Source organism: Protopterus annectens, chromosome 1.part1 (assembly GCF_019279795.1).
Source record: "Protopterus annectens isolate FY-2018-M chromosome 1.part1, PAN1.0, whole genome shotgun sequence".
NCBI lineage: Eukaryota > Metazoa > Chordata > Ceratodontiformes > Protopteridae > Protopterus > Protopterus annectens.
Window position 1 is genome coordinate 623,974,820 of NC_056726.1, and position 25,000 is coordinate 623,999,819.

General features: G+C 37.8%; 1 protein-coding gene across 1 annotated transcript in view; it reads right to left on the bottom strand.

Moving 5' to 3' along the window:
• The window catches only part of KCNQ5 (potassium voltage-gated channel subfamily Q member 5), a 1,528,448-nt gene that overhangs the window by 447,409 nt on the left and 1,056,039 nt on the right, over nt 1-25,000 (bottom strand). Inside the window, exon 6 of the mRNA XM_044077105.1 lies at nt 3,776-3,871. Within this exon, the coding sequence (XP_043933040.1) occupies nt 3,776-3,871 (96 nt within the window). The remainder of the gene's footprint in view (nt 1-3,775; nt 3,872-25,000) is intronic.

The window sequence follows — 25,000 nt, forward strand, 5'->3', positions numbered from 1 at the left end:
AGGCAAGAGTGGAATTTGATAGGTGATATTAGTTTAGTTTGTTTAGCAGGATTTGGTGCAAGATTGTGTCAAATGCTTTGCAGAGGAGGGCTGTAGTGGTACTATGGGCAGGTCTGAAATCATGCTGAGTAGGTGACTGGATGTCGCTGTCTAGGATATATTTTAGCACCTGGGTATGGATGCATTTTTCTAGGATTTTGGCCAGGGGGGGAGAGTAAAACAATGGGTCTGTAGTTATTAAATTCAGTGGAGGTCCCACCTTTATGTATGGGTATAACATAGGATATTTTCCAGAGTTTGGGCACATAGTTTTCAACAACTGATCTATTTATGAGAGTGGAGATTTGGATAGCAATAGCATCTGCTGTAAGTTTCAAGAAATAGCTGGGGAGTAGGTTGGCTGCTGTTGAGGTTTTTAGTTTGGAGAGCATGCTTTTGATTGAAGTGCTGGAAACAGTTTTGAGGGTAACGCTAGTATTAGAGTTATTTGTGTTGGGGGAGATAGTGAGGTAGGAACTGTCCTGTGATACTAAGGATAGAAGTGAGTTCACAAAGTGGGAGATGAATTGTGCTTCGATGGGAACTTTAGTGTCACGGGTGGTTGGTTTGGGGGTAGCCTTTTGGGTGGGTTTTAGTAGCTGGTTTACATTTTTCCAAAATATTTGGGGGTTGTGTTGGTATTTAGTTTGTAATGTCATGTAGTAGGATTTTTTGTCCAGCCTAATGCATTTTTTTGCATGGTTGCGCAGTTCTTGGTACTTAGTTTGGCTTTCTGTTTCTTTGTTTTTTTGATAGTAAAGCCAGGCAGTGTCTCTGGACTTGAGGATTTGTTTGGTTTCTTTACTGAGCCAGGGGTTTGTAGAGGTTCTAACCTTGATTTTGCGCAATGGAGTGACAGTGTCTAGGTGTTGTAGAAATGTTTTGTTGAAATATGCTACAGCCTGGTCAAGTGGGAGGATTTTTAGGGAGGGTCCAATCACAGTTACAGAGTAAAGTATTGAGGACCTCAGGAGAGAATTTTTTTGTGTTTCTAGTGGATTTATAGTTAGTGGTTTTGCATATGCTTGTTCTACTACGTATAAGGTAGATTATGTTGTTGTCACTTGGGCATATTGGCCTCAACCTTGACGTAAATTTGGTAAATTAATAAATTAATTTATTTTTCATTGTTTAATTGAACTAATTTAGCACTGGTGATTTATCTATTTATATATACACAGATGCGCATGTAGAAGTGTATATATTTATATATGTATGTATATATTTATTAGTAAAATGTAAGTGAAATGGTTATTTGTATGTATTTATATTATTTATGTGTGTCTATGTGTAGAATTGTTTAATTTTTTTTAAATTGTTGGGTGGAGGTATTTTGTGTACTGGCACTTTAAAATCACAATGATTAAGTTAAATTGATTGCACTTAATAGGGGTTATACCTGTATAAAAAGTGGCTGCTTTTATGTTAAGTTATTCTGTGAGGGCGAAAGGCCAAGGTACCAATTTAAGTGTTGTTAAAAGTAAAGCCTTTGAACCAGCATCTTTTGCTTCGGTTGTGTTTTTTTTATTTTAATTGCTGATAAACGTGTTTTTTGCTAGAACTGCAATAATGTCAGATAAAAGTTCAATATGAACTTTTGTAGTGGTAAGGAAAATAATGTAAAACAGCTTCATCAATGCTGTAGCGATGCACCGTAAGCACAGTAATATCCCATGTTGGGTCTCTCATTTGTGGCATCTTATGTGGTTATGGGAATGACTGATGTATGCACAATAGTATGCCATGCTTGGCCTCCTATTTGTGGCATATTATGTGGTTATGGGAATGACTGATGTGAGCACAGTAATATGCCAGGTTAGGCCTCTCACATTTGGCACATTATGTGGTTATGGGAATGACTGATGTGAGCACAGTAATATGCCATGTTGGACCTCTCTTTTGTAGCATATTATGTGGTTATGGGAATGACTGCTGTGTGTGCACATAATATGCCATGTTGGGCCTCTCATTTGTGGCATATTATGTGGTTATGGGAATGACTGATGTGTGAACAGTAATATTCCACATTGGGCCTCTCATATGTGACATATTATGTGGTTATGGGAATGACTGATGTGTGCACCATAATATTCCATGTTGGGCCTCTCATACATGGCATGTTATGTGGTCATGGGAATGACTGATGTGTGCACAGTAATATGCCATGTTGGGCATCTCATGCATGGCACACAATGTATGTTCATTGATCCTCATTTGTATTGTAACACAAGCCCTCACTTGCTGCAAGTATACATATCACTCTTCGGTGTAGATTGTGTTAGCAGAAAGGCAACTCTGTAGAAGCCTGTGTTTATCCTTACATGAATTACAAGTGAAGGCATGCCCAACGGCTGCTACACTGGAGACTGAACTAGGCACAAACAGTCCATGAATGCATACTAACTGTATGCAGATTTCAGTTTTTTCTGTTGAGATTTTTTTAATTTCTGTGCTGTGATTCTTAATTACGGTGCTTTTGCCTGAGCATATGTAAAAGTAGCAGTTAGACTGGCAATTATTACGAATGAAAATAACATCCATTTGCACTTTGTGAGGAAAGCAGAAAAGCAAATGTGTTTGGTTTAAGACTTGCTTAACATTATAATTTGAATTATTAACAATAGAGCAACTGACTTCAATAACAGAAAGATTTTCCTGCCAACACCATTTAATATTACTACCTATTAAACAAGTTTCTCCCTGCTTTATTGCATTCATAATTAGGCTTGCCTTTGGTGCAGTTATAAAAAATGCAGCATTGAATATTGAATTATGTGCAATCACTCTCAGTGACCAATGCATGGGATAACTCAGAGATGCATAGCTGTACATTAAAGTGTATGGGCTGCACTGTGTGTTAAACAGGCACCCAGGTTTCACCCCCCCCCCCGTTAGAACATTAAAATTTGTAAGCAATTATGTTAAGTTTGTAGGTAAACTCATCCACACAATGGATGTGGGGAAACTCAAAGTTCAAGAAATGCTGGAACTGTTTTTGGTAGACTGATCAACATTTCTTCATGCAATGATTTTGTTTATCTCCCTATAGTCAGAGCTTTCTGTATGTCTCAAACAGTTCAAGTTCTTCACAGTTTTGAATCCATACTCTCCTCAAGATGTTACGTGTCCACTACTCTGAATGCTAAGGAAATACTTTCTGCTACTAATCCTGAGCACATCTATCTCTTTTGTGATATCTTTTTTTTCCTGAAAATTGCTGCCTTGTCTTTCATTTTACAACAGCTTTTAAAGTACTTGGGAGTTCTTGTTTTGTCCCCAGCTTAATTTTCCTCTATTATAAAAATACAATGCTCCTTTATTCATCTCTCATTCACTCCATCTTGCTTCTGGATAGACACTGAAATACATTAATAACTCCCTCTGGTCAGTCTGTTGTACCATAAAAATGACAAGATAAGAGATGTAAGCAGCCTTCCCTGAGGCCTGTGGAAACAAAAGCTTCTTTTGTTATGCATTAATGCACCTCTGGTTCACACACTGAAACGTATCATACATAATCTGTCTTGCAGTATTAGCTATTAATTAAAATGGCAAGAAAACAATAACTTAAGTGACATTAACAGTATCATTCATCTTTATACACACAACAGATTATCGATCATTAATTTGAATAATGAATCTTAATTTTGTAAGTTATCTCCATGAAATGAACATGAAATATTTCACCTTGAGCAACTACAGTAGAAAAGTCAAATTAATGCAAAGAGGCACCAACCTGAATTAAGCTGGCTGCTGGGTTTCTCCTTTTCTCAAAATGCTTCTGCCGATGTTGCTCTTGCACTTTTAGAGCAAACCCTGAGCCAAGGATCCCCTAGGCCAAAAATGCAAGAAAGAATTAATTACTGCTCATTCTTACAGCTAAATGGCAAAACAATATTATGGCATATCAGTATATTAAACTGCCTTATGTCATAGAAGGACATTAAGTGCATTGTACAGCAAGCCTACAGAAATTATATTTTCCAGGTTAAGCTTTTCTCCACATCCATTAAAATGCTTAAAGTACAGGAAATACCAACTGATATTTCTTTATATTCTGTCTGAAAATGCATAATGCCACTCTTAACCCTTGACTAATATAGTCAATAGTCTCAGTCAATACTGAAACAGAATAAAATGGAATTATAAAAGTTACATTTATAACTTTTCTGAGTATATCCTGCCACTTCTACACAACAATTTAAATGTATATGTTTAACATGCCATAATTTATATGAGTTTTTTGACATATAAATTGTATTTTTTATTTTTAATTTACTCTTCGGAGCCAAACACAAAATATTAAACATTTGTTGCTGGATGAAACAAGTTCACTTCTATCTAGTTCTGTTAACATAAAGGGTATACTGGTAACTTCCTTTGTTTTGAAGAAGGACAATAGCTAATCAATTTCTGAATGTCATGGTAAAATATATGGGCTAATTATCAGCAGCAGTTCAGAGAAAGCAACACCTTTTGAGCAATAACAACACAGGACATGGGTATTTCTAGTTATGCTTATATTTTCTTTTACTAACTAATTATACTAGTTAAAGACAATGTTTTAGTACTGTGTTGACTACAATAAAACTTGCAATAATGCAGATATGCAAAAATAAATTTATATCAGAGAAAGCAAAGGTAATAAGTACATTTATTCAGTCAAGGCAAATATAACTTCATTTTATATACTTTTTTCCGGTACTCAGAATGTCTTACAAATCAGAAATATTGTGCATACATGTGCATAAATTCTAGACAGCTCCATGGTACAGAATATAACTCAGGTCAACTAGCGACTCAGGTGCTGGAATATTCTCTTCTCGCTGAGGGGAGAATGTGGGATGTGTCTCCAGACCATAACTTCACTTAGTACATTCCTTGTGTACAACAGATACCTAACAGATTCCAGCTTCTCACAAAAAGGGATTCTAGTTGAGAGCGATCTTTCATGGCCGTACACATGGTAGACTTATCCCTCAACTTCATTTCAGTGCTGTATGGTGCTGCGTTTAAAAGCAAGAGCCCCCATTCCACCTTTATTCCATGGTCAGTCCTTGGCAGTGATATTGTGGAACCAGAACTCCTCTTACTTCTCCCATGCTGGTCAGTTTTTAGGTGACTCTCACTGTGCTAAACATTTGGTTATGTCATGTTGAACAGCGGCATAAGTCAAAGACTACTATGCTGAACCTTTTGGTTATGTCATGCATAACAGTGGCATAACTCAAGGATTCAGGAATGAGCTTAAACAGCTTATTATGGCATTCTTTAAGTTCTGCCAAACTGGCATTATGTATATATGTTGCAAAAATACCACATATAGATGTCTAGTCCTGCTAGAGGCAAGACAGCTATACTGCTGTTAATGTCAGTAGCTAAACAGGGTGTGCACTTATCTTTGTTATTGGAAGATCAGCAGGCTGGGATTTCTAATTCCACTGGAGATGTTTGAATTTATTTTCCAGTACTTACACCGTAGTGCACCTCAACAGGGGAGGGTTCTCTACTGTGGAGGTGCCATCCTTCAGAAATGTTAAACCATGGTCCCACCTATTGAAACTGGTGATAATTAAGTCCTATGTGAAAAAATGGCACTTGAAAGATTAGTGTGAACTCCCCCAGTGGCTTGAATACATTTCCTGTGATTAGTATGGATGTTGCCTCAGGGATCCCCTGGAAGGAGACCCTACCAAGTTGCAGTAGGGGTACCATGCTGCTTTGCCAGGGGTGGTCTTCACCTGTTACCTCTAGGCTTTCAGTTATTGATCAAAGCATAGTCCACCCCTATAGTGACTTTTTTAGTCATTGTCAAACAGACAAACCTTCCAACATAATAAAATCTACTCAATACAAGCAAAAGGTGCTACTGATCAATGCTAGGAGCCTCAACAAGAAACTGCACTCCCTGGAAGATCACCTTATCGTGAAGAATGCTGATGTCTCTGCAGTTACTGAAATGTGGTTCAAATTCACAGAAAGCACACTGACAGTGCATGGCTATAATGCCTTTCATATATTCCGATCACCAACTGAACATAAAAAAGTAAAAGGTGGAGGTGTATCTATCTACATAAATGATAAGCACACCTCAAGGCTAGTCAAACAATATGACATGCTTGAGCTACCATGGGAAAAATCCATTGCTATACTCTTGTTAGCTACAGGTCCCTCACTATGAACCAGGAAACACATACATCATAACTGAAGTTACTAGAATCACTCACCATCCAGCCCAATACCATTCGCATGGGTGATTTTAACTGCCCCTCTATTAATTGGAAGGCATACATGACCACTAACATGCAGACCCAAAGATTTCTTGACTTTGTAAATTCAAATGCTGCACTCCCACAAGGGGAATAAATATCCTAAATTTGCCACTTACAAATATGGGAGAGTGCAGCAACACCCCCCCCCCCCCCGTGTGATGTCCTCACTGGTAAGATCAGATCACAAAGTGGTTTTCCTTGAAAGAAAGGGAAAACTAGTTCCCCCACCTAACCCCAAAAAGTTTAAGAACTTCTCTGAGGCAAATTACCTCCTATTAAGGGATGGCATAGCTAATTTCCAAGCTCCCCCAAATCCAGAAGACACAGAAACCTATGCAGAGGCTTACACAAAAGACCTGTATGACCATATAAACAACTGTATAGAAATGCCAGTACCAGACTGAAATAAACTCAGGTAAAACCCCCAAAACAAGCCACCCTTGTGGACTCCTGGTATTAATAGTTTGTACAACAAAAGAAAGAAAATCCTGAAGGGAAGTAAGAGGACATGCGCACAACAGAGCAAAAAGTCTCTTATTAACAAGCGAATCAGGGAACTAGTCATAGGTTCATAGGTTCATAGGAGGTTACTAGGCTAGTGGCCCTAGAGCCTTTACAGTCCTAGCCATGTTAATCCCAAGTATCCCCATTTGTACTTTTTGGGTAGTTCGCAGAATGAATTTATGAGTAGAGTGGTTCTATGATCAACACCGGCTACCCCTGTCCATGAGGGACATGGGTGCCACCCCAGAGGCACATTTGCAATCTCCTATCCAATTATCTAGGTTGCATTTGAATAGGGTCAGTCAGGAGCTCTGTTTTACATGAATGGGAAATTTATTCCAGAAAAGCGGCAGTCTCTGGAGACATATGTCTCTCTCCAGCATGTTTTGTTATTGTCACAAGCTTGGCTGAGATCCCTAGAGTGAGTGACTCTTGTGCCATTTGACTTGCAGATATGCAGTATTTCCATTAGAGCAGGGTTGGAGATTCCCCTATAGTCCACCCTCTGAAAGCACATTTTGAGATAAAAATAGCCTCCAAGGCTAAGGATAACCATAAGGCATTTTTCAGTTATGTTTGCAATCTTAAGGGCAACATCCAACAATGCGCGGAATTAGTTGTATATGTCATCAATTATTTTCAGTTATAGCAAATCTACGGGCTGACAAATTCAGTTCAAATTTCACCTCCACACCACCTCCAGTTTTCCCCCAAGAAATACCCTCCACCACCCCACTGCCAACTATCACTAAAGAACAGGTTGCCCATTTGCTATCTAAAGCTAAAAATATGGCTTCAATGGGATATGATGATATACCAGGTTGTCTCTTAAACAGCTTACATCAGGACTTATCGGGTCCATTAGAATCTCTGTTTAACCACAGCCTCCAGACTGGCTTTTTCCCGACACAGTGGAGGACAGCAACAGTCATTCCTCTGCACAATGGGGGACCATCTACTGACCCAGAAAATTACAGACCCATGAGTTTGACTAGTCTTATATGCAAGCCATGGAAAGAATAATCCTGGACCTGATAAATAATGACATAGGAAACCTTCAAACACTAGACCCAACCCAATTCGGCTTGGCAGGTCATACCTACTGAATCTGGTTGATTTTTTTGAGAAAGTCACTAAGACCATGGATGAGGATAAAACAGTACATACCACCTACCTCAATCTGGCCAAGACATTTGACACAATTTCCCACTCAGGTACCATAAATAAACTCACAAAACTGGGAATAGATCCCTATTTTACCATATGGATAGCCAAATGGCTCATGGACAGGACACATGGTTAAAGTGAGTGAATCCAAATCCAGCAAGAGGCCATTTACTAGTGGTGTGCCACAGGGGCCAGTGCTGGGACAACTCCTGTTTGGAATATACTTCTCTGAAGTCAAGGCTAATGTGAAAGGCCTCTAGATGACCAAGTTTGCAGGCGACTGCAAACTGGGGACCATCACTGAATCCTCCAGTGATGTAGATATCCTTCACTAGTGTCTAGACAAGCATATAAATGCTTCAGTACCCATACCAAAGCCTACATATACCCCTTAAAATAACCCTAGGATATCAAAACTTGTCAGATACAATTGGGAAGCATGGATAAGCTTCAAAAGCCCCCGGGGTCATTAGCCTAGTGAGCATCAGTGAACCAGTTTCTTACAAAATATCACAGTCAAGCAATTACATTTGTAAACAGTCAGGGAAACTCTTGCAGTTGTTCCTTACATCACATCTATATAGCACACAAATAAGAAAATTGATCCTTGAAGCCAAAGAGATTGTCAAATAAAAATCTCAAAACACACTGTTTATCCTTGAAACATACATTATTTCCTTGCTTGATTACTTGTGGCTGCTTTAATGATTTGTTTCACCTTAAACCAGTATGACGTTCCTTTGATTCTCTTTAACAGCCATTTATTACCTACCACAATCTACCTACAGAATTTTAAAGACACCGTGACCACCCACACTCCAAGATCAAAGCAAGAACTGCAGAATACTGAAACTTGCTTGTCCACTATCTAATGAATATTCATCAGGTCAGGTTACCTTGTTCATACTTAACATCCAAAGTTACAATGTTATGAGCTTCTTTGAAATGCACTTATCTTACTGGATTTGGAAGGTCTGGTCGCTTCCAGTCCACAGTGATAGAGGGAATTATTATAGACAGAAAATATGCTAGCTTTAAAATTAAATTACTTTTCTATATGTTATTATTAATTGCTAAAATGTGTATTTCTGTAGCATTTGGGCAGTTCATCCAACCCATGAATAATTCACTTTGTTAGTTAGATACTCATCTCTGTCTGCTTTTTTGCCCTTACTAACAGTGGATTTCTGATGCTAGAAATATGTACTTTTTTTGTTTAGCATCAACGTGGATATATTAATTACATTTATAAGCATGTATTTTCCAGTTGACATTTGCCATATTAAACAAACATTTAAATTACGAGAGCTTGTAATAGTTTGGATCTGCGGAAATGGTTCTCTTAAATTGATTTAAGAAAAATGATGTGTTCTACTAAAGTTAATGAATTTCATAGCTAAATCAAAATATTTGCATGTGTTAGTTCATTATAATAAGCCCAGTTAAACATTAAGTTTTTGCTTCTCTGCTTTTTGTTATGCACTGACAAAGTCAATTATGTGCCACACTTCTCTGAGCTACGTTAGATCATCAGTCATTTTCTGTGCAATTTCACAGTAGTCTATGTAATACTAAATGTAACGCTTGGATTTTTAATATAAAAATCTGTTGTTAATATGTATCATGATGTCTGTTTTGTTACATGTTTCATCTGATCACTGTATACATTTGATATGTATAACCTACGCTCAGCAACCATGCAATGCCTGAAAACAGTCCACTTGATTCAATACATTATCTAGTCAACAAATGCAAAAATTGAAAACGAAGTAAACAAACAAGCAAACCAACAGGCAGTTTTTATTTAATTATATTTAATTCAAATGTAATGCAGTCTATGTATGAGATAGTCACTGTGTCTCTACTTTTGAATGTTATTCTTATTAGAGCATCTAGACATTGTTTCAAGAACACTTACAACTTTTACTTATATACTACTGCATACATTTAAAATAAATCAAATTCATTTAGAGGTGTTTAAAATAAATGAGAAACTAGAAGAATATACAATGTCAAATGGCAAAAGTCTAGAAAGCATAGAAAAAAACTTTAAGTAGCTATTCAGAGAGCTATTGAAACTGCAGAAATCAGAGGATGAAATAAAGGAAAGACTGGGTGACTGTGAGTTTTCTCAGAAAGGACTGTTTTAAAAACAGTAGTTAGGAAACAGAGCATGCAGAGAAAACCTAAGGATTTTCTGTAATACCAGAAAGCATTATTTTATGAGAGTACAAATCAGTAACAGGACTGAGATTCCGCAGTAGGATTTGTTACTTGAAATGACACATTTTGTGCATGCTTCTATTTCTCATTCTTCTGATAATAACTAAGTCCATACACAATTTTTCAGTAAAACCTTTCACATTATTCTAAAGGAAAACGATTGAGAGAAAAAAGTACTTCAGTCGACAAGAAAAAATTAGGACTACATTGGACTTGAACTAGTTTTGGGTGGTAGACAGGATAAAGGATAAGACTACCAATAATATGAAAGTGGGAAATAAATGGCAGAACGGTAAAGTATCATTTTCAAAGAAAGCATAATTCACATGTGGTCATCAGTGTTTAAAAGGACAATGAAGGGAATGAAGATGCAACTGTAAGAAATAGGAAGTTTCTGTTCTTTGTAAAATGTGCATGATAAATGTGATCTAAACTGCATATTATATTATAAAGGAGCTCTGTACAGTATACAGAGGTACTTTAAATGTGAGGGGGGGGGGTCTCATCAGTGAGCGTTATTTGCTAGTGAAAGTAAGAAAGTACTTTCTCTTGACTGTAATGTACCTGGTATAAACACTGTAATGAAGTAAAGGCTGTATTTAAGTATTATGGTGTTGTGATCTTAGACTGCTGGGGAGTACACTGAGCATTCCATATGTGCATTGAAATATAATAACGCCCCTGTTTTATACAGGAGGAAGTACAGACACTTGTTCTTAATTTATACTGCAGACAATGGAATTCTTTTTTTCCTCTAAGCAAACAGAATGGAAAATGGTTGTGCTCTAGTATTTGATTTGAGCTGTTTCTTGTATTTGCAAAGCTTTTTTCTGTTTCTCCAATCAGCAAGTATCAGGTGTGGAGATGGTATGTCTGCATGGGGTCTATATTATATCATCGAATGCTTAAAAAAGCGAACAATGAATAATCGACCCCATGTAAGCAAAAGCTTACAATCTCAAAAGCTCAGAACAGCGATTTTTTTCCAAGGGAAAAAAATCGCTGTTCCAAAAAAAAAAAAAATTGAAAGAATACATAAAGTTGGAGGCTTCGCCCACCACACCCCCCTACTTAAATATACCAACTCCGAGATCGCACTACAGTGTCAAAAACAGCAAAGTAATAGAAGCAACCAAGTGAATTATTTCCCTGGGAAAGAATTTGCTTAAAAGCCATTTCACTATTTTGCCTTTTTGTTGTTTTAAGTTCGACCAAGAATGCATCTTCAGTCATCTAATAGGAACCCGTCTGCATGTGCAGGCAGCTGATCAAAAAGTGTATGAAGAATGTGCTCTGAGGCATTTGTATAAGAAGCATCATAACTGGTATTTAAAAGGAGTTTGGCAAGCAGTTCAGTGAAATAGATGAAAGACTGATAGGTTGATATCGAGAGAAGGAAGTACCTTTGCAAATAGTTAAATTCATAGCAGCCTTAGAACTTAAATATTAACTATCACAGTGCATAAGTAAGCTTATTCGTTTAAGGGTAGCCAGTGTACTATTTTTTTAAGGCTAAACATTAGCTAACAGAGAACATGCACATTTCTCACAGGAAAACAGAAATATAACAAGGATAGGTAGTATTTGTGCTGGGAGAACATAGGCTGTAGCATGCACTTCCATCATGATTAATCCTAACTTAAAATAGGTAAAGCAGAGTAGTTGTCTATTTAGGACAACAACCTTTATATGGAGATGTAACTTCCCTTTTTTAAGCGTGTATATAATTTAGTGTGTTTGCCGTGATATAAAAAGGATTGGGGGTTAAAAAGTATTTAGTTTCTTCATTATCAAGGGTTTTACTAAAGCATAAAGTCTGGGAAAATGTGACATGGGTTCAAACAGAGATGAAAAGCAGAAAACACGTATAAGAGCAGCCTGAGAAGTATTAATGCATGCAAGTTGGAAACATATATTCAAAGCAACTTTCATGGAGAATAATTGAAAGTAATAGCTTCTTATCAGAATAGCATCCTTATCAATTTTGTCAAAGGCATTGCAGATACAGGCAAAAAAAGAGTACTGAATTATGGTAAGAACTGCAGGGTTATAGGAAACACATCTGGACAGAAATGGCGTGTGAGCATGTGAATTTAGTAAAGAAAGGAGTGCAGAATGGATACTCAGCAGAGTATCAGGGACAAAGGAAAAGTGGGCAATAATACTGATTATGAGAGGGGTATCAATAGTGAGAGAGGAAAAGAAAGAAGGAAAGAAAATAATGGCAGATTTATGTTAATGGGTTATCGACAGGGAAAGAGCATGTATTTATATTCCACCCAAAACTACTATTAGGGATAGAAGAATTTTAAGAGAAGCAATAAACAAGGAATATTATTTATTAGTATAAAAGGGAGGCGAAAGCCAACACATTCTGGCTAGGCTTATAAATGCCCTAGGGCAGATAGCCTAGTACCTACCTATGAACCTACCTATGAACCTATGGGTGAGGACCGGAATCTAATTTGCAATAGTGAGGATGCATCATTCATGGGGATCCAAGAAGGGAAAATATAACAAAGAAAGATACACTCCTGAAGAAATATATGAAAAGGTTTGGAAAGGAAGATGTGAAACTGCTATTTGGAACTCAGATGGAATTTACATATTATTTCCCAAGGTACAATAACCTGGCTAGACTAGATAGAAATTACATTTCACAGGAGTATGGTTATTTAATTGATAGCTTTGAAACACATCTAATATCTATTTCAGACTATGCACCAATACAAACTAAGATACAGATGGAGGGCTTCTTCTTCTTTTGGCTTTTCCCAGTTAGGGGTCGCCACAGCAGATCATCTGTCTGCTCATGATTGGCAGTGGAGTTTTACGGTGTCGAGTTGCCAGCCTGGTGCCCAACCTTCCACAGAAGGTGCACACATGCACACACTCACACCTAGGGCCAATTTAGAGTGTCCAATCCACCTACAGCATGTCTTTGGGATGTGGGAGGAAAAGGGAGCACTCAGAGGAAACCCACGCGACCACAGGGAGCACATGCAGACTCCACACAGAAGGCACCCCAGCCAAAGATCGAACCGGAGAACCTCTAGCTGTGAGATGACAATGCTAACCGCTGCACCACCATGGCTGTCCCGAAACTAAGATAAAGATGGAGGGCAATGAGGTAAACATTTAAACACCTGTGCTTCCCTACTTATTTATTAAAAAGAGGGGGAATTAAAGAATGGGTAATATAAATGATATGAAAGTGATCATGGCAGATAGATGTTTCTTCACAACGGATAGCTAGGTAGTGGGATATAATGAAAATGGAGTTTAAAATATGGTAGAAATAAGAGAGTAAGCTATAGTAATAAAGTAATAAACATTATTTAAAGGGAATGACAAAGGTAAAAGTATTTCAGAAGAAGAGGAATTTCAAAACAAGAAGATGAGCAATTGCTGAGTCTATAAGTGAAAATCAGAGAGTATTTAAATAGTCTGCAGGGGTCTACAAAGTTTTTTCTTTAGCAAGTATTTTTATAACAACACCAGAGTCCAAAATCATTTAGCACAACTTAGGCAACTGAAAGTAGAAAGAGTTGTTGCCAAGCACAGAGAGCCAAAGACAAGAAAACTATCCTGAGATCCTACAGAGAAACTATTGGAGATATTTTGGAAATTTTATGAAAAATGTGTGCAAGGCAGAGAAATGGAGAACCAAGAGAAATTACAACTGGAAATATTTATGGAAGACAGAACTATGTCAAAGTTAGAAGAGGAAGCTACAGAATTAATAGCTAAGATAGGAAGGATGAGAAAAAAGGTGATGTATATATATATATATATATATATATATATATATATATATATATATATATATATATATATATATATATAAAATCAATCAACAGGGAAGTCTCCAGTAAGAGGATAAGTACTTTTGTGACAGCTGCCTTTCTTGCCTCAGCAGCGAGAATATGTGATATAGCAGTAGCTATGATGACCAAGGACTTATCCAGTAACCTGCTTACATCTTTTGTAAATGTTAATTGGGGATCTAATAGTATCCCTAGATATTTATGTACTTGAGTAAATATTAATGGATTCACAATTGGGTCTTACATAGGGCAATGTTGTGCTGATGCAAGCATTTATGTTGAAGAACAGTTCTGTCAGTGCAAAGATGCAATTCTGGAAAAATCACATCATTGTTGTGATTACATACTGCATTCTAGTGTACAATAATTACAAAATTTGTTTTAGCAAGACAAATTTTTATGTTTACAAAGTTAATTTTGGCAATACTGATGGGTTGCCCATGGGCCATAACCCCAGAAGCTGATCAAGTAATCAAAAACATATCTAAAAGACTACATTAATGCAATGAAGATTGGATATGTGGTCAGATATGTGTGTCAGTGAATACAATGTTCAAAAAGTGAGACAGCCTATTAGTGCCCAGTCTACCATGGACTAAAAGTATTTAATTTGAATGATAGACATTGACATAAGAATACAAGAATAACAACATCCTAGTAGCTTACAAGCAATGACAGTACAATAAAAGGGGTGTGTGTGTGTGTGTGTGTGTGTGTGGGGGGGGGGGCTTAACAAAAGATTTTAGCACAATCCAAAAATATGACTTTCTAACTTCTCAGGGCACGTTGGCTGGGAGTTCTAAGGGCGTAGTTTATTTAGAGTGCATACATTACAGAGGAACAGCAGCCATGATGTAGTAATTTAAAGGAAGACAGCTAAGCAGTAGAGTGGCATTAATGAAAATGGGAATTCAGATGGCTTTTTGTAGTGAGAGAGTGGCATTTGTTAGGATTAGATAATCACATGAGCATACAGACTTTATTTATGGTGGTTGGAAGGGTGTTGGTGTTTTGAGAGGGCTTAATATAATAATTGTTACCACATATTCTGGCTTATGTATTAAGACACCAATCACCATAGCTCTCCTAGATTCACAGGGGATGAGATTTGTGAGTTTGTAGGTAAGTTTTTTTCAGAGCAGCGCCTGTACAAATTTCAACAAGAGATATGGCTGAGACAGACATCTATCTGTTTCATTTGAGTTATTATTGGGGCCAGTTATTTTAAAGGGGTCCACTTTGCTTAGCCTTTAAAGAGTACCAGATAACATGGAGGCCTTCTTTGAACTGATGACACCATCATAATTGGGCAGCCAATAGAAAAGTTTTGTATATCATTTTTGGGATATTCTTTTTTTTTTTAACAGCAAAGCTGTTTTCACCACCGTTAAGGAGATTTTAAGGTTGGGTTAATAAAGAATTAAAATGAGACAGGTACAATAACACATCCCCAAGAAACTCCTGCTGAATACTATTTTAAAAGCAGAGAAAAAGAGAAACTGCATTTAACATTCTGCCATTTGGACAGCTGTTATTTTATCAAAATGGTCTTAAACAAATTACCAGTAGACTGAAATCTCAAATCTATAAAAACAGTAACAATACTAGGAAGATTTCCCCCTATATGGGTATAGATACAATCACCTACACTACAGACAGTTGTCGAAGTATTAAAGCCCTTCCTGAAAGCATGCTGCTTATGGGAAAGGAGGTCACATCTGTCTATGTGTTTGGTGACACGGGTTTAGACTTTTTGGAGAAGTTGGGTCAGTTGCCAAAAACTGGTGGTTAAATGTTAGTCATGCCCTGATTTCAGATTATGTAGTTTGTATAGAGTTAGGATTATGGAATGTAAAAATAAGGAGGGCAAATTTCTGAGGGTAGCAGGCAAAGATGTGTGATAGAAGTTTGTCTTTAATTGGTCTTGCATTTCAAGAATAGATTGGCACAGAGCAGAGCAGAGCTGGATCATGGTCAAATAGGGACCTAGACAGGGTAATACTTCAGGGCCCGCTAGAGCAGCTCCTCCTGCAGCAACCCCGCCCCAACAGCCCCCTCCCTAGCCATTCCAGTGTTCTATTACTTGGCTATTTCTCCTCATTACCATAAACCCTGTTCAGACCTGTCAGTGTGCCTACTATTATCTTATTTATTTCTACAATGATTACAGATATTGAAATAAAAGTTTTAAATTAAAATTTTATAGCACAAACACTGATAGCCATTTGCTAAACAAACAATATAGTCTCACAATGAAAACAGACTTAGCTTGAGCAATAAACTTCTCTAATCTTGAAACTCACATTCATTGAAATGGTATAAAAACCCAAATTCAAAGAAAATGCATCTGGCTAGTGGAGGATTAAGTTTACCTTTGGGCTGTTTTCAAACCGTAGGCTCCTTTCACACATTTTTAGGGCCATGCATACATGCATTTGTTCTTTGATTCACCTTCCTGATTGTATTAAATGATATTCTTTGTATAATTCAGAATCACTTGTTAGAATGTGTTTTAAATGTGTAATTTTGAACATTCTGTCAGCAAACAATGAAACAAAACATCCAATAATGACAAAACTACCCATTTCAGAATATTTCAACCATAAAAGGCCACTCAGACTCTGTCATTACAATCCACCAATATCAGTCAATATGCACAATCTCTGCAGAAGTAAAGGTCATCCGAATAATTCCGCATTAAAGAGATCTGTAACTAATGAAGAGTTTGTTACTGGCAAACAACTTTATAGTTCAGTGTTTCATCTACAAATTCAGAGTCTGCTGCCATTGAAGAATGAATTGCCCATGTTGCATTTAAAAAATTGTTAAGCTGGTACAATAGGGAACTGACAAACTGACAACAAATTCATAGTTACTAGGCATCTTATAGAAATGGGGTACATTCAGGAGTGCAGCACTCCTATCCCCCCCTTAAAATGTATCAGCAATCGAAAAAGCACTACAGTATCACATTCCATCTACGTGGTGTGGGAGTAGAATCCACAGCCTTCTGCACCAAAGGCAATTGTGCTATTAACACTGCTTACAAATTCTACAGCAGAAACAGTGACTGCCATTTGCTAAATAAAACAGTTACTTGCACATTGTAAATAGACGTAGCGTGAGTAACGGTAAACTTCTCTTCCCTTGAAACTCACAATTCCTTGAAAATATACTGATAATCAAACTCATAATTCCTTTTGCATTCTGGTAGTTGGTTTAGAGAATTCAGGCTCTTTATTGACAGCAAAAACAAACCAAATGCAATCAAGCACTTTCGTCTTTAGCAAAGACTTCTTCAGAACTACTTGACATGGTGATTTCCAACCTCAAATAATCCTAATACATCATGTGATCAACATGTGATCAAATATTCACATGACTCAACTTTAGTTTATTAAACACATTGATTCTAAAACTTCAACAAGAATTGTTGTAAATATCAAGTTAAATTGCATGAAAAATGAACATAAGTATAACAATAAAAATTAAAAATAAAAATAATGTTGAGAACAAAAATTGTAAATAGTCAGTATTACAATGACAAATATATGAGTAACATGACATAATCAGCCCTCAAGACTTTTTAGCTTTAATATAGGTGTAATTAAACAACATTCATACAAACCAGGGGGGTAAGGGCATCACACACAAGAATCCATATCAGCTCTTTCTTGAGAAGATGTTCGTCAATGTAAAAGCCCCTTGGGTCTGGTTCCAAGAAATCAATCACCACAAATTTAAAAAGGTGACCAGGAAAGGCAGAAATATGTCTGTACAGTGCATTGTCTTCCCTTTCTTGATTTCATTGAGATGTTCATATATTCTCTCTTTCAAAACTCGACCAGTCTTGCCAATGTAAAATGCTTTACACTGTTGGCAAAGTGCACCATAAACCACTCCCCTGGATGAACAATTAAGGTTCAGGCTTAGATGAGGTCACAGCAGATATGATAAAGATTCTGGGTGAGATAGGGGAGAAATGGCTCCTGAGGGTACTAATAGCAGTGTGGAGAGAAAAGTGTATGACAGATGACTGGAGAATAAGCATACTCATGCCAGTGTACAAGAACAAAGGGGACATCCACAACTGTGGGCAGTACAGAGGCATCAAACTCCTATCACATTGCATGAAAGTTCTGGAGAGGGTGATTGATAAATAGGTATGTAGAGTAGTAGAATGTAAGATGGGAGATGAGCAGTTCAGATTCAGATCAGGATGCAGCACAATTGACCCGATGTTTGCAGTGAGACAGATACTTGAGAAGAATCTAGATATGAGAAGAGAGTCCAGTTGGGCATACCTAGACTTGTAGAAAGCATATGACTAGGTCCTAGGAAAGCTGATCTAGGCAGTATTGTGGTGGCTTGAAGTCCCAGAAACATTGGTAGAATTAGTGCAGACTATGTACAAGGACCCGATGACTCAAGTACGAACAGTGTTCGGCCTCACAGAGGTGTTCCCAGGTGAGTGGGTGTACACCAGGGTTCAGCGCTGAGCCCGCTACTGTTCATACTGGTTATAGACTACATTAGCAAACAGGTCAGAGGGGACAGATAAACAAAGTTGCTCTATGCAGATGATGTGGCATTATAGGCAGACTCTGAGCTTGAACTTCAGCAAAGTATAGGAGAATGGAATACAAAACTGAAGGCACATGGGATGAAACTAAGCAAAGATAAGACAGTGGTAATGGCAGCAAACTGGGGAAATCAGAAAAAGCTGTGAATAGAGATAGAAGGGAAAATAGTGGAACAGGTAAACAGCTTCAAGTATCTGGGAGGGGGTGGTTGATGGGAAGTCTGAATGAAGAGGTCAAAGCTAGACTCAGAGGGGCTGCAGCCAACTGGCATAGTGTCAGGTGTAGTCTATGCCGAAAAAGCTGAAAAGTAAGGTGTACAAGACAGTGGTGTGACCAGTACTACTGTATGGTATAGAAACCTGGGCAGTAAAGGCAGGACAGTTGAAGAAGCTAAAGCTGATGGAAATTAAATACCTGAGGAGTGGTAGGATGCACACTGTGGGACAGACGATGAAATGAGGACATAAGAGCAGAAGCCAAAGTAGTTCCAATTGCAGAAAAGGTAAAAGAGAATGGATTACGGTGGTTTTGACATGTGCAGAAAAGCAGAAGACAATCTGGTGAGGAAGATTTGGGACAGACAGGAAGAAGGTAAGAGGAAGTGAGGACATCCAGAAAAGAGGTGGATGGATTGTGTGAAAGAAGATCTGTGACAGTTAGGCATAAGTGTTGAAGAAGGCAGGAGTGTGGCACTGAATCGAGAGAGTTGGTGACAGTTAACATGATACCCCAACCATATGTAAAAAAAAAAATAGGAAAAAGGGGGCTGAATATGATGTTGATGATGATGATGACATACATATTGTGACAAAGGAGGTACTGCCAGCACAGCTAGCTGGAATTTTGTAAATCATTATATGTCATTTGTGAATATCAACATGATTCATATAAGATACAGTACTTGTGTTCCAAATGTATTAGAACTGTATGGCAGGTATATATCAAAGTGCTGGTACAGAACTGTGTGTTGAAAAGGTTTTTTGCAAAGTGCTTAAAATGTAACCACAGCATGCCCTGTTGGAATACAACAGAAATTTATCTGCACTATTGTAACTGTTTAGATGTATATACTTTAACAGTGTGGCCAGGCCATAAAACTCTTTTATCTTTCAGTTTCAGTGCAGCAAGAGACACGTTGTCTAAAACTAACAAGCTTTCTGTATTGTCTTGAAGTGTTTTATTGTTTAATGACTTCCACCATTTGCCAAAGATCTGAGTAAAAGCCCTTGTCTATGTATTTTCACGGATGGATGCTACATACTGCTAGCTTTCAGCAGTGGGGGGTTTACCTGGGATAGAGTCAGATGACAAGGAATGATGTCATTCTGCAAGCTATCCCAGCAGTAATATTTGAGATATTAATTTAAGGACTTTCTGAGACAGTGACAGCATTCTGTATTCTGTCTTGGACTTGACATCAAGATCCATTCATCACACACGTGCCTTGCTCTGAAGTAAGTTATTAGAGTATAGTAATTCTCTTAGATACAGTCAGGAATATAGCAAAGCTTAATTTAGATGTTTCTTTATTTATATGAGACTGTCCTGCAGTGTTGTTTTAAAAATGTCCTGTGATTTTGAACTCTGATGTCACTGTAAATACATACTGATTATTTTCTTGTTCATTTATTATTTATTATTAAATAGATTTTAAACCTTACATTATGACTGATCTGTCTAGAGATATTTCAATTCTGAGAGTACTTACATATTCATTTGGTTACAATGTGTGGGGCACTCCTAATAGCCATTCTCTTGGTCAAACTAACATTTGTGTTAATATTAATATTATACACTAAGATTGGACACCCTTTGTTAAGGGCCTTAAAATACCTGATAAGGAGTTGGCTGGTGGCAGTGATACCTACCCTATAGTCTGGGCAAAAGGGGGCATAGCTAGTAAAGCTGTTCCAGCCTTTCCCAGGTGTGTGTGTGTGTGTGTGTGTGTGTGTGTGTGTGTGTGTGTGTGTGTGTGTGTGTGTGTGTATTAATCAAACCTTAAAGAGTGTGTGTGTCAGCTACTTGGGCAGGGACACGAAGCACTGGTTGGACAGAGAGGGTGCTGAAGGTCTTGGTTTGGCCACTCAGCTGAGATCTTAACTCTATAGCTGTGCAATTGGGGAGTCTTACTGGGGGTCTGGATAAAGAGGGAGAAACCAGCCCCTGACGGACTGTGGTCTCTGTGTGTTCTTAAGGGAAATTGCACTTGATGAGCTGCAACTGGAAATACTGTGTGTGTACTTGTCATCCAACCAGTGTACATCCCCCACTGTTGCCAATGGTGAGGATTGAAGCTCCTTGATTACTGAGCCAGTGGGAGGGTCATCACAGAGACACACAAGCACACAGTTTATCTCTCTTATACATAAATGATCAGAATGGCTAGTTTAAACTACATAGACATCCATACACACACACACACACACACACACACACACACACACACACACGCACACACACACTTTCTCTCTCACTGGAACAGCTAGTTTACATTCTATGTGTAAGTGTGGAATGTGTTTACATCCACGTTGGCATATCTTCATGCATGCAATATGTGTGGTGCACATTAAAGGAAAAGACACCACCACAATGATTTTTCTTAATTAACTAATTAAAATGTTAATATGGAAGACCCCTGGTCAGTGGGCTCTACTAAGTCATGGGCCCTAGGTGACTGCCTAGATCATCTAGTGCTGCATCCAGCTCTGGTACAGGACTACCTTTCAGGTCTAATTATCTGAAAGTTTTCCGTTTGTTTCAGTACATTCATTCACTCATTCATAAAGTGGAAAGGAGTCATGGAAACACGTTAATGAAAGAGTATGAGGTGGTACCCTGAGTTTGTTGTGACACAGGGAGTTCAACATTGGTGACATGATCTTAAATGACATTTAATAGGGTACAAATTATTTCCTTTGTAAGATTTTTTTCTGAGTTTTTTTTTCTGTCAGTGGAGCCTGTAAGTTCTTTGATGACCATCCAGAAGGCTTCATTGTGGTTATCTGGTTCGGCTTGCTTTTCTTTTCTAAAGTAGGTAGCTTTTGCTGAGTTTACTGCTATTTTTAAATCTCTTCAAGAGAAATTCTTGATGGTATGAGGGATCAATGATGTAATTTCATGTCTTCCATACATGGTCTCTGTCTCTTAGTTAAGTTTTAAGGGTGGTGTTAAATCAGAAGCAGGGATTTTTTATTTCAGCCCCTTAGTTGTAAATAGGGTTGCCAACTTTTCATGTCAAAAATTCTGGACATGTACATGAAAGCAAAATGCGGTACCCCCCACACATGCGCCCCCCGTCCCCTACACACACACACGCCGCCATTCCGGTGTCCCATTACTTGGCTATCTCTCCATTTCTCCCCAGTTGCCATAAATACTGTTCAAAACTCTGTGTGCATACTGTTTTCGGCTTTACTTCTACAATGATTACAGATACTTGGATTTAATGTAAAACTTTTATTTCAAATTTTACACCACAAACACTAATAGCCATTTAATAAACAAGCAATACAGTCTCTCATAAACAGACATAGCTTTAATACTTCTTTGCCTTTAAAACTCACATTCACTGAAACAGCATTGAAACTTACATTCAAAGAAAATGCATCTGGCCAGTGGTGATTAAGTTTACCTTTGGGTTTTTTCAAATCATAGGCCCCTTGCACACATTTTTAAAGCCAAGCAAAAGTTCTTTGATTCACCTTCCTGATTGCATTAAATTTTAATACATAATAACAGCTAGCAGACATGAATTAGCAGCCATTACAACTTTAAGACTGGTAAGCTCATGCTCATGTAGAATCTCTAATGAAACAAAACTGGCATATTACAGACAAACTTAAATAGCATATATTGCCAGGCTGTGGCAACACAATCCTCTAAAATGTTGGATATGTTAACCGTATGAAAATGGCCATATGTTAATTCCCTTAAACCAATTCACACTAAAAATCCAGAGAGTTCTAATAGGGTACTTGAGTACAAAACACCCACATACATACTGTCCCAGATGACTATGCATGCCCCTTTGGAGAGGGTACATCAGATGAGTTGTGACAGTGAAGTCTTCACATAAGTAAGATAGCCATATTGCTCTTTGACAGACACTGCTGCTCAACAAGCCTCATCAGTAATCAGGCAGAAGTAATGCTATAGGTGCTCTTTTCATATACCAGCTACCTCTCAAAAATGGTAGCTACTTTTCTGTACACTTCTGATTTCTCATTGATAAGTGAATGAAAAACATATGGCTAACGTTCAACTTGCAGCTTTTAGACACACACACACACACACACACACACACACACACACACACACACACACACACACACACACACACACACACACACACACAAACACATTGCCCTCAACAAGCCTTATTATTTTTGACAGTGATGATGTGATGATAGTAACAGCACCACTTGTTAGACTGTGTGTTAAATTTTTAGTTGTAAACATTTTGCCAGTAAGCATTGAAACAAAACACATGAACCAATAATGACAAAATTGCCCAATTCAGAACATTTCAACCATAAATGGCCACTCATACTTATGTCATTAAAATCCACCAATATCAGTCAATATGCACAATCTCTGCAGAGTGCAGAAGTAAAACATCAGCTAAATTCCAAATTAAAGAGATCTGCAACTAACGAAAAGTTGCTGCTAGCAAACAATTTTATATCTCAGTGTTTCATCTACAAATCAATGCATGCTGCCCTTGAAGAATTGATTGCCTATGTTACGTTAAAAAATGGTAAGCTGCCGGTAATATTGCAATAGGAAATGGATGGCAAACTGAAAACAGGTTCATAGCTACTACTAGGCATCATAGGAGGACATACTCAGGACTGCAGCACCCTGCCCCATTAAAATACAACACAGTATGAGCTGAGGGAAAAAAAAAAGGAAACAAAAAAAAAAAAAAACGGAACTTACATGTGCCACGGTGTTGGATTAGAGAAAACTCAGAGCAAAAACCAGCCGGACTCGTGCTTTGCCTGGGGGTTTTCAGCATACAGTCCGTCTTCTTTATAATTCAAATTCCATGCGCATGGAAGACAGTGAGTAGCCAGACATAAACAGTCGCAAAGACACTGTTTTTGTCATCTGCACCCGGACGCAAAGGGCGTTCTTAAAGAAGAACGCCCCTAAAAAAAAAAAAAAAAAAAAATGTCATTTTTTTAAACTAAATGAAAATATGCACAGTGCACCATTTTTTCCAGACAACACAGGCATTTCCCATTCTTCCAGACAATGTCCCTTAATTCTGGACAGTCTGGAAAAATTCTGGATGGTTGGCAACCCTAGTTGTAAGGAGGAACAGTCTGTTTTGAATAGGGATATTGTTAACTGTAGGAACAATTACAGTACTACAGGACATATATTTCATGTAAGGTAGGGCCTTAGTTCAAACAGGCAAGCTTGAAAAGTATGGTCTTCTTTCACTTAGGCAAAGACCTTCCTGATTTACTTTTTGAAAAATGAATGACCACTGTATTATAGTAGGGAAGTGACTACTTACAAAGTTACCTAGGATCTCAAGAAGAGAACATCTCTTTAATCTACAAACTCAGTCCTTGAACATCTGTGGTTTCAATGAATGGAATATGACATCTGGTAAGCTAGCTTCCCAAGGATTTAAATTCTTGTTGGGGTTTTGACTAAAGGAGACAAATTATGCTGAATAATTGATCTTTCAAGTGTTTTCAGGTTGTTCCCTTACCAGCTGAGGTAAAAGTTAGAAGATTAATGACTGAAAGTAAAAGCTTGCATGCGAGGTTTACGGAACTGAATTTAATAAAACTGTTTCCTTATAAAGTAATCTAAAACAGTGAAAAATAATAAAAGTGCCAGCCTTTCATAGGTGGAACGTCTTTTTATTTATTTATTTATTTTTTTATTTAACATTTGTTGACCGGGAAAGTCCGACTAGGTTCCACAGATCCTGTTTTCAGCGGAGGCCCGGGGAGAAATGCTCTTACACTCATAATGTCGAGATCTGTGCCCCTTGCAGCAATAGATTATATGTCTGACTTCACACAACATCGGAAAGACTTTGTATAGGAGATATGTATTTCCCCTTTATACAAGGTTTTGCCACTTTAAAGTAAACTACAGTAGGATATGTGTGAAGTGTAGCTCCCTCACTGAAGATGCAAGGAGTTTGCTCCATTGGACCAGCATCTTTCTGGAAGAGCCACAGTCAGCCATTTCTACCTGGCCATTATTATTTTATTGATCTTATGAAGATGAACAAGTTTACACAGACCTTCATTATGAGAACCAACAAAGTAAACAGGCATGCGAATGTGCATTCCACGGTGCTATACTTCCATAACAAGGGATCTTAAATGGAAGGGCCATTCAACCCAGGGAACGCCTG